At 40.9% G+C, this 11448-nt stretch overlaps 1 protein-coding gene across 1 annotated transcript; it reads right to left on the bottom strand.

Moving 5' to 3' along the window:
* Window positions 1-4957: 4957 nt before the first annotated feature.
* Window positions 4958-10349, bottom strand: crsp7 (cofactor required for Sp1 transcriptional activation, subunit 7). Its single transcript, XM_008433442.3, has 3 exons — window positions 9992-10349; window positions 8459-8533; window positions 4958-8380 (listed from the first exon to the last, which is right to left on the bottom strand). Exons 1-3 carry the CDS (start codon window positions 10061-10063, stop codon window positions 6692-6694), a joined length of 1836 nt encoding a protein of 611 aa, XP_008431664.1. The 5' UTR covers window positions 10064-10349; the 3' UTR covers window positions 4958-6691.
* Window positions 10350-11448: the final 1099 nt, after the last annotated feature.

Genomic DNA, 11448 nt, shown 5'->3' with positions numbered 1-11448 from the left:
TCCTACAGCATATTTAAAATAAAACAATTGACCAATATCAGGGAAATTCACCCCTTCTTGCATCTTGACAAAACTAACAAACTAAACTGTTTATAGATTTGTACCATGGAGAATTTATCAAACATCAGTTTTCTAATCTTTATTTTAAGTCATATTTAATAGATATATCCAATAACAAATGATGGCGCTACAAATATATTCGTGTCAGATTTCTCCTTATCCTGTATTGGGATAAAATGGTTTTCTGGACACAATGAATCACATAGCGACTAATAGGTGCTGTCCAGTCCAGTAATACATATTAGCAGGAGAATGAAAGACGTAAAAATAACTACACTACATTAAGAACTTGTATTTAAGCCTTGGTGCTACATGAAGCTCATTTTGAAACAATGCAAGTTAAAAACACTATTATATACTGCCATATATATACTATATATATACTGCCACCCCTGAAAAAATCCCTGCCCCCCTCTTGTCACCCCATAAATATTTTTCTAGATCCGTCCCTGGATGGAATGGATGCATGTACAGTGGGGAGAACAAGTATTTGATACACTATTGATTTTTCAGGTTTTCCCACTTGCAAAGCATGTAGCTAACTGTAATTTTTATCATAGGTACTCTTCAACTGTGAGTGACGGAATCTAAAACAAAAATCCAGAAAAATACAATGTATGATTTTTAAATAATTAATTTCCATTTTATTGTGTGAAATAAGTATTTGATACACCAGAAAAAAGAAACTTGATATTTGGTACAGAAACCTTTGTTTGCAATTACAGAGATCAGACGTTTCCTGTAGTTCTTGACCAGGTTTGCACACACTGCAGCAGGGATTTTGGCCCACTCCTCCATACAGATCTCCTCCAGAGCCTTCAGGTTTCGGGGCTGTCGCTGGGCCACACGGACTTCAAGTTCCCTCCAAAGATTTTCTATTGGATTCAGGTCTGGAGACTGGCTAGGCCACTCCAGGACCTTAAGATGTTTCCTACGAAGCCACTCTTTAGTTGCCCTGGCTGTGTGTTTTGGGTCGTTATCATGCTGGAAGACCCAGCCACAACCCATCTTCAGTGCCCTTACTGAGGGAAGGAGGTTGTTTGCCAAAATCTCACGATACATGGACCCGTCCATCCTTCCCACAATATGGTGCAGTCGTCCTGTCCCCTTTGCAGAAAAGCATCCCCAAAGAATGATGTCTCCACCGCCATACTTTACGGTTGGGATGGTGTTCTTGGGGTTGTACTCATCATTCTTCTTCCTCCAAACATGACGAGTGGAGTTTAAACCAAAAAGTTCTATTTTTGTCTCATCAGACCACATGACCTTCTCCCATTCCTCCTCTGGATCATTCAGATGGTCATTTACAAACATCAGACTGGCTTTGACATGCGTTGGCTTGAGGAAGGGCACCTTGCATGCACTGCAGGATTTTAATCCTTGACGGCGTAGAGTGTTACTGATTGTTTTCTTTGAGACTGTGGTCCCAGCTCTATTCAGGTCATTGACCAGTTCCTGCTGTGTAGTTCTGGGCTCATTCCTCACCTTCCTCAAGATCAATGATGCTCCACGAGGTGAAATCTTGCATGGCGCCCCAGACCGAGGGAGATTTTCCGTTATTTTGTATTTCTTCCATTTTCTAATAATTTCACCAACTGTTGTTGCCTTCTCACCAAGCTGCTTGCCTATTGTCCTGTAGCCCATCCCAGCCTTGTGCAGGTCTGCAATTTTATCCCTGATGTCCTTACACAGCTCTCTGGTCTTGGGCATTGTGGAGATGCTGGAGTCTGATTGATTGAGTGTGTGGACAGGTGTCTTTTATACAGGTAACGAGTTCAAACAGGTGCAGTTAATACAGGTAATGAGTGGAGAACAGGAGGGCTTCTTAAAGAAGAACTAACATGTCTGTGAGAGCCAAAATTCTTACTGGTTGATAGATGATCAAATACTTATTTCACACAATAAAATGGAAATTAATTATTTAAAAATCATACATTGTATTTTTCTGGATTTTTGTTTTAGATTCCATCACTCACAGTTGAAGAGTATCTATGATAAAAATTACAGTCATCTACAAGCTTTGCAAGTGGGAAAACCTGAAAAATCAACAGTGTATCAAATACTTGTTCTCCCCACTGTATGCATGCTTCCATTTACCTTTGGGACAATAAGGATGCTTCTCAATTCTGTCCTAAGTGCTTGAATTCCATTGTTTAAAACATAATATGACAATATTATTTAAGGAAAGAAATATGAGTGAGATAGCAAGTAGGGTTTTTAATCTATTTTAATAAGATGGCATAAACCTTTCCTTAACAACCACAGCTGTTCATTAGCAACGTTCCTCAGGATTAAGAAGTTCAGTTTGCTAGCAACGTTTGACTTTAGCATTAGCCTTAACTCTACTAGTCATGGTGCACGTGCATTATTCCGAGTTTATCTTAAGACATGTTTCTGTGGGAATTATAAGGGGATCGTTTGAAAAGTTTCCACACAAATATTAAGAAAGGACTTCTCTTGCTGCTTTATGTACTCTTTGGTTTAACTTTGTTAATCGATCCTTGGCTCCACCTCCCCCTTCTCTTCCTCTGGTCGCGATTTATATCGAAAAGTCCTTATATGGAAGGAAACTTCCCAAATTCCTGAATGGGGGAGTGATCCATAGGGCCCACCCTGCATACCAGACGTGCAGCGGACGAGACGGATTGTCGCACTTTTCTGAGTCACAGGGGGAAAAAAGTTTTTTTAAAGCAGTGAAGATAGCAAGCTGTTGGCATGACGTAATGCCGAAGTTTTCATCACGTCTAGCTTCAGATGGCATGCAAGTATACTGATGTCCGTAAACACATCAGCACTTTTGAAAGTGTTGATGTCCTGTTAGTTTTTACATCTTTCAGACTTACCAGTTTCTTAATCTGGGAATAAAAATATTTAAACTAGATAAATATAACGAATATAAATCACATCACAGCTTCCTCCGCACTCCGTGGAAAAGATGGACGATCTTAGACTAACCCCAACAAAAGATATGGTTTTGCTTTATCACATAGCTGATAAAGCAATGTGATAAAGCACATAGCTTTATCAGGGAACAATTTCAAACTTAAATTCAGAGGACTTTACTCACTTGTAAACTCAGATATTATTATTATTATTAATAATAATAATAACTTGCATGTGCTTCTCACAGACCGTGTCTGCTGCGATGGCAGCTAGTCTGGTCTCTGATCTCACAGCAGGTGGAGTTTCTCTGTGTCTGTGTTGTCATGATCAGGCCACAGCTGTGTTCCTGATGACGTCATCCAGGTGTACTCAGAGTTGGCTCTGTCACAGGAAGGGAGGATCATTACACATTCAGATATCCGCGTCAGATAGTATGTAAAGAGTTTAAATGTGCGACATGATTAAGCAACCAAACTGAGTCTCAAAGGGCAAGTAGTGGTCATAAGTGGTCAGACACAGAGCTCATTTTTAATGGCTGTTTAGGTTTTTAAAAAAATATTACATCTGGGGTCTTGATACATTGTGTGACCGTTCAGATTAGTTCTTCCAACTAAAGTCATATTACGCTGAGCAATAACCGCTTACATAACACATTTTTGACACAAACTGGACTATTTGCACCCCCTTCTGGAAATACTGGGGGGCAGAAGTATTTAATAATTCAAACACAGTTCACCTCTTGAATTGTTTCCATCTCCTTTCTTGTTGTTTGCAGACAACCGAATGAGATCATTTTTATGTTTACACTAGTATTTTGTAAATGATCGAAAAGCATTTAATAAACATGTTAGTATTTATAAGTTGTTGGTTCTTGTGTCTCAGCTGTGTTCACATTTCATCCATCCATCCGTTATCTTACTAGCCAGCGATCAACAGGTGAGAGGTGGGTCAGGTCGCCAGTACATTTCATGCACGCTGTAACTGAAAGTAAATTTAAACAAGTAATCGACCCTCTTCCGCATTCGTGTGACACAACCAAATGAACAACCCAGTTTACTGAGCGGATGTCTTTACAGCTTTCATCATCATCATCAAAAAATCTTTTCAGAGAAGTCATTGTTGGTCCCTAATTGAAAGCAGAGTTCAGATAAAAAGACTGCTGGGTGCACCTGGGTTTCAGATCTAATTCCGTTTACGATTCATATTCAAAACTAAATTTACCAGAAGGAAGAAATGAAGTTTCACATTTCTCTTTAATATCATTATGACTTATAGCTTATGATTTTTTTTTATAAAACTAGAATATTAGACCAAGTCAAAAAATATATTTGTGGCTATTGCTGAAAAATCTAATTATCAAGTGCCACATGCAAGTATATCAACTGACGGTTGAGTGGAAGGAAAACATCTTAGCAAAAAGTTCCAAAGCAACAGGTATAATAGCAAGTTTGGGGTACTGCAGCAGAGCCGCGACACACACTTCTTCTCCAGAGAACAGAGGCTGGAACCAAACACCAGCTGACAGAAACCTGCTGGGCCTCAGATCCACAGGCTGACCACTGCACTGACAGTCATTCATATAAAAATACTAACTTCAAATATTTACTGCATAAACTCTCCAGTACAGTTTATTAGTCTTTCAATTCTACTAGCTGCAATAGATAACCAGAATAAACACCTGAAACAGATCACCGTGTAATGAATACAAGCTTCTCTTCTTAAAATTCAAATACTAACTGGCTGAGGCCTGAAGGCACTGACATTTTGGATCCATTGTTAAGTTATTTGTGTGAGTTCTTTAAAAGGTTTAATATTAAAAGTTCAGTTACCATAGAAACGTCTGACAAAAAATAAAATAAAGATCCAATACCACTGAAAAGGTTTAAGAAACAATTTCACTCTCAAAACCTATAGTCACTAATCCACTTGAAAATTAGACCTTAACACGTCAACATAACAGGAAGCTCCATGATCCAGAACCGCCTTGAAAGAGCCACAAACCAGGTGAGGAAACTGAAGATTTAGATCATTTATTTTTCAAACAATTTAGAGATGTTAAACACTGAACAAATAAAGACGCCCCAGTCAGAACTCCAGAAAACAGATTCTTAACCTGTTGTAGCATTTGTCCTTATTGCCAGCTGTGTTGTGCAGTTTATTTTATTTTTTTGTTTTATTACCATCGCCTACAGTTTGGTGAAAGCTTCACCTTTCCCCAGATCACTGTGTACAAAAGTAACAGAAATCACTGCACGTACCATGGGATGGCGCTTCGATCGTGGGACTTTGGATTCTGGCGCATTAATGTACAGACAGGCATGTTTAATGCGGAAGCAAATCCAAATTTACCATTTTACCAAGGCACATTGGTAGGGAAGAAAAAGAAACAGAAAAAAACTAAAGAATGAATGAACAGAGGCTACACAGAGGCAGATTTTGATTGAAATCATGAGTGTGGGAGTGAGTGGTGCTTTTAAACTGGACTCAAATCAAATACTGCTGCTCATCGGATGAGAAATTTCAAGAATGTTTGATCCTGATCAAACATTCAGGATCAAACATTGATCCTGAATGCAAAACTATCAAACTTTTGCGTCCAAGTTTCCACCGACTTGGACGCAAGAGGAATCCAACCTGCAAATATCTAGGTGACCTTTGGGAACGTCACATGGGGACCCATACGTTCACCTGGGTTGGTTCACTCAAGTAATGACAGAACTTCAGAAGGCAAACAATGTCTTCAGAAGTAACTAAATGGGTTTGAGCATTTTAACACATCCTTCCAGATTGGTTTTGCCCCCTCGAGCTGTTTTAAATGAGTAATCAGCAATTTTGGAACCATTTGAATTATGTGCCCTGACATTGAACAGACTCTTATAAGACAGAAAGACTTAAAGTTGCTGAATGGTTGATTTGGAATGTAACTAACCGGAAATATTTAGCCAATCTCAAAGAAAGAAAAAAAGAATAAAAAGTTGGTGAGATTCATGATGACAACATTGTAATTTAAATTGAAAAAAAATATATAAAAAAATCAAGTTTTATGTTTTTTGAAAAGCTGTTTATAACATCCCATAAATGAACTGGTCAAAAATAAATAGATGTATACTTAAATTTATAATTTACTTTCTATATTTCACATAAAGCCTTTTGTAACTGCTAAATATGTTCCAGTATTTGGATATTCTGGACACGTTCAGCGCCGACTGTGCCAAGTGAACTTTACCAGCATGTTGGTCTGGACAGAACAGCCAAACCCAAACCCAAACCTTCCCCTCTTCGTTCAAACCCTGGATCCTGCAAATCCTCCATCAAGAATGAGGAGAGAGAAAACCAAAACAGGAGCATTATTTTAACCTGAAACGGCATTACCGACGACCGACACACACCAACAGAAGTGACGTGTCAGGTTGGGAGAAATAACGCTGCCCTCACTTTTACCCCCTTCACTGCCATAGCAGCAGCACTCTGCAACACAGACCTAGTCTCTTTCAGTTTAAAAAACAAAACAGAAACAGCCCTTGATATTACAAACTTATCTTTTCTTTCAATTATTATGCTTTTAATACCAAAGTCTCAAGAGATTTTCACAGAACGAGCCTCGGGGAGGGGGGTTTAGTAGGTCTGGTTCTCACCAAACTCACAGTGGACAAACAAAACAAAAACAAAAAAAAAGATCAAACTATCTGGTCTCTGAGGCGAGTCGAAAAAAGGAGTGAAAAAGAAACAGCAGCCTTTCCAAATGCTCTCAGTCTAAGCAAATGTATGGCAGGATGTTCAATTTGCTTTCATCCCCATGAGGGGCCAGTGATATGCACTCTGTCCAATCATACCAGGCGCCCTTGGTGTCGTAGCAACCGTTCACACCGGGCCAGTTCTGTGTGTGTATCCTGTCCAAGTCGTCCTCCGTGATGTCTCGACTTACACCCGGTAAGTCCCCTGTCAGGCAGTCCGTCTGCAAGACGTGGCTTGTCCTCAACTCCTTGCTCTCCTGCTCTTCCCTTTTCAGATACTCAGACATGAAAAAGTGTGCGCTGGGGGCCTGGACCCCTGAGGAGGTGAGCACGTTGCTCTGAAGGTTCAAGTAGGACTGGATGATTTCGTTCCGAGACAGCTCCTTCCAGTTGGTCTGGTGGAAGGGGTTTGGGCCGGCACCGGGGGCCGGACTAGGGCCTGGGGCCGAGGTGGTGGCAGTGGGTTGTGGGACGACGCTCTGGGCTCTCTGCCGGGACTCTGCGGGGTCTGGAGTGGGGACGTCCTCTGATTGAGAAGGTTCTTTATGCACCAAGGGTTTGATCTGGCCTGTGACCGGGTCAAACGTTATCCTGCGTTCTTTTAACCTCACAGGCTTTGTTGAGTCCTCTACTTTCTGACCGTCCAAGTTCACAGAGAAGTCTCTTGGCCTGTACTTTCTCCTTTTATGTTCAGAGTTCTGTACCGCTGTCCCGTCCGCGCCATCTGACATGGCTGTGGTTCCCTCGAACGTTGATCTGTGTGGGTCAGAGTTCAGCTGAGGAAGAAGTGGGGAGGGTGAGACCGACGGGGATTCCGGCACTGCAGAAACGTCTTGGGTTGGGCAATGAGACAGGATATCTGATGAAGCAGCAGGAGGCACTGAAGACCTGTGAAAAGAATGCGGCACCTTCTCTGCGCAAGACTTTGGTCCTGGGGAGGACACAGAGTGAGAAAAAGGCAAAGGAGAGTCTCTGGAAGATGGGCTTGGGATTGGCGTTCCTTTAGCTGCGAATGCTGAAGAGCGCTTAGATACAGAGTCTTGCTTAGCACTCCTGGGACTGGAAGTGACGCTGCGGGGACTTCTGGCTTGGTAACCTCCTCCTCCTCCTTCGTCCAATCGAGCCTGTTGTTGCATCACAGCAACTTTTATCAGAGAGGAAGTGCTAAGTGGTTTCGCCGCTCCAGGAGAGCTGGGCCGAGGCTTGACAGCATTTATTGGAATCCTGTTAACTTTGTCGTTTTCAAGATTGTCTATTCGGGATCTATCAGGAGACGGGATGACGTCCTGGTCAAGTAGGGTCTCTGGGCTGCCCGCGATCCCATTGGTGGGCGGTGAAACTGAATTGTCATACGATGACATCCTGGAGATTTTCTCAGGCAAGTACACACCACTGTCTCTCTGCTCCGCCCGCCGCTTACGGCTGCTTGATTTCTCAGCTTTCGGCGAGTACGTGTTGTGGACATCGTTTCTGGTTTTCACCTCAGGGACGCCTTTCCCAGAGACAGAAAGGTCTGCAGGAGAGGGCTCCGTCCGACAGGGGTGAGAGCTGCCGTTGGTGGATCCGGGGACGCTGGCAGGCCCGGTCGGCCCGGGTTCAATCAGTTTTTGCCAGTTTCTTAACAGTTTCTTGGCTCGTTTTGCAAGGTCTTCATTACTGGCCTTCTTCCTCACATCATTGATTAACTTTCCAAGTCGAGTTTCCTGCAAAACACAAAACCACATACGTTAAACTGCGAAGTGACTACATGAATAGCTCGTTGAAAAAATATCAAGTCTTACCTCAAGGGCTTCTTTGGTAATTGGATACTTCTCAAGACAAGCAATTACTTCCAATACAACCGCCATATCGCGTATCTGCATTGAGAACATGTAAACAGTGCATTTAACTAAAATGAAGAGAAGGAGGAAATAAAAACTAACAGATTAAAGGTCAAGATGGGACACGAAATGATGGGCTGTAACACGAATCTGTCCACTTCCAGTGTGATCAGCCCCAACTTAACTTTCGACTCAAAAATCGGATACTTTTCAGATTAGTAAACGTACCAAAACTGCTCTGTTTTATTCTTTTCTTCTCAGCCTTGTCTGTTATTGAACATGTCTGATTTGGAAATGTTAGCAGCCTTTCAGAAATCTCAGCATTGAAGGAAAACCTGAACATATTCACTTTAGTTCAGATGTTTACAGTTATTAATGATACATTGCTAATCATGTCAATGTAAGTTGATGAAGACAATCGAAATGTGAACTCCAAAATCATTTGTCTACCTCTGCTCCAATAAGTGACAGCTCAATGCAGGAAAGCTCAGAAATAGTTATGAATGGTCTTCTTTTTTATTAATATCAGCAAGTCAACCTTACAGATATCAATAATTGGCTCCAAATGTCTTTTTAACGTATCTCTAAGAAAATGTGTCGCTAAATAAAAGCTGTAACACTTGGAAAAGACAGAGTCAACAGTATTATTAATCCCAATACTAGGATTAATAAGCAAGTAAGAATGCCAAAGATAGAAACCCCTCAATGTTTGGACAAACCTAAATCTCAGAGTCGTGTGTAACTGCACCAGCTAAACTGAGGCAAAATGAGCTAAACTGTATGCTTCAGAGAAAGAACGACGTTGCAAAGCAAGTATGGCTAAGTGACAGCTCCAAATCCTGACGTTTTTCAAAACCTCCATACTAAAGTATAGTATTTGAGCCATTACATAAGGAACATATTAATAACTAATAATAAAATAATTTAATATGTGTTCACTAACGTCAGACAGTGTTGGTGGACATACCTGTATTAGAGGAACATGCTATGGCTAGCTTTCAACTTAGTTGAGAAGGAAGGACCCGACTATTTCCTAAAACCAGGATTTAGCATTTTGAGCTAGTTTTTAGTTTCGACCTCCTTTAGTGAAGAATTGACAGCTTAAACGATGTACCGGATATATAGCAGGACTTCTAACTAACGTTTGTTTCACACTGGCATATATTGATACAATGAGTCCATTGTATTGCTTCATACCGCTGTATGTTCTAAAGCTGCTGTGGTATTAAGGCTAGGCTAAGAGTTAGCATGGGAACGGTATGTAACGGGAGATGTCTAATCAAGGCAGCGCTGCAGCTAAATTAGCTTGAAAGCTAGCTGTCAACTCAGACGCCCCTGTGTCGTCCTGTCTCTGAAACACTCGATACGTCGGTATCGGCTACACTGCCGAGCCTTTTCTTTTAAAAACAAATAATTCGTCTCCGATGTAAATTGCTATGTCGCGTTAGCCACAGTCTAGATAAACAAGCTAAGGTTAGCTTTAGCATTCCTCACATTGCTCTGACTGTCAATGGCCTGCAGCAGCCGGTCCTTCATCTGCTGCGGGGTTGCTGAGACCGTTGTCATTGCCTGTTCGCTGCGATCCGGAGGATGGAGGGAGGAATCCTCCAAAATGAAAGCCGGCTGACTATGAAGACTCAAAATTCGCTTCTGGAACACATCAGGCGCCCGAACAGCATATTTTCTGTAGCCTGCGAGGTAAACGGGTCAGTTTATCTCACATGGAGGAGGAAATGTGTGGGCTCTGCTGGCCGTTGGCTCCTGCCTGCTTCGGCGCTCTTCCAACTACCAGCTGCTGGATCTCTCAACGGCCTCCTGCTGCATGCTGGGATACAAAGTCTGCGCCGTGACGTCTTTACGTAGTCAAGTAAACATCCACAGAGCCATCAACAGTGATTGAGCGCCTATAAAATTAATAAACTAAAAAAAAAAATCTACAATATTCAATATAAATGAGATTATCGTTTAATATATTATAGTTGCTACGAGTTTTAGGACTTAAGTAAAGGTGCTAAACTGAATTAGACAGTATAAATGTCTACCTTTTCCTAACAGTTCAAATAGATTTCAAAAACTAAGTGACTGTGTTTTGAAACAATATCATTACTAACCTGTCATAGTGTTATAATTTGTAGCAATTTCTATGACTGAAGGCCCACTGCTATTCAGCTTTTTTAGGGCCCACATGGGTATAAAATAAGTTGTAAAATGGGCCTCAAATGAAATTCAAATCAATGAAAAAATATTTTAATTATCCCAGAGGGAAATTAATTGTTGTCATAACTCATCTAAGTATCTTTCAAATAGTCACTGTTCACACTGGCAGAAGGATCCCCTGTTGTGGTCAGACTTATAGCAAATCTGAAGAAGCCTCTGACCAAAGTATATTGTATGAGGAGGACCATGTCCTCATACAACAATATGTGGTCATTTTTCATGTAGCACAGGTTAAATGGCACACAGTAAAATTCATAGTAACACGTCATGGAAGATACCAACAGTTGTTGGCAAACTCTCTTTATCCAACTCATTTGCTTTTGCTGCTCCTCTTAGAATCTGTCTGGCCATATGGTTAGAAACGCTGGAGTTGGGGATATGAACACTAGCCATTGTGATTGATGGAAGAGATGGAATTGTAAACAGGTTACATTCGTTTGCTGTATTGGTCTGAAGCATAAAACTTTTAGTGGAATTGAAACATTTATGAGTTTTAGATGTATTAGAAGAGATTTTATAAATATATATATAATCAATCAAGACCTGCAGCCGAATGACTTTACTGATATGGTTTTTATTTAGTCAACCTAATCATATCTTATACAAGAAACCCAATGTGAGTCCAAGACAAACTGAGAAAAATTTGTATGTGACCCACATATTGGCTGCATATTAATACTACTGTGTTTTCCAGTACCACCATACTCAACACATTTAAAAAAAAGACTGTAAAA

This window comes from Poecilia reticulata, chromosome 17, assembly GCF_904066995.2.
Source record: "Poecilia reticulata chromosome 17, P_reticulata-male-v2, whole genome shotgun sequence".
In the NCBI taxonomy this organism is placed as follows: Eukaryota; Metazoa; Chordata; class Actinopteri; order Cyprinodontiformes; family Poeciliidae; genus Poecilia; species Poecilia reticulata.
Note: the sequence above shows the minus strand (reverse complement) of the source record. Positions and strands in the feature narration are given on the sequence as shown.

What these genes read in the sequence shown, in the direction of transcription:
- crsp7 (XM_008433442.3), bottom strand. Translation starts at nt 10,063, where the DNA reads ATGACAACGGTCTCAGCAACCCCGCAGCAGATGAAGGACCGGCTGCTG. An exon ending in CCATTGACAGTCAGAGCAAT is followed by an intron (nt 8,534 to 9,991) that starts GTGAGGAATGCT and finishes TTCTCAATGCAG; the next exon opens with ATACGCGATATGGCGGTTGT. An exon ending in TTACCAAAGAAGCCCTTGAG is followed by an intron (nt 8,381 to 8,458) that starts GTAAGACTTGAT and finishes TGTGTTTTGCAG; the next exon opens with GAAACTCGACTTGGAAAGTT.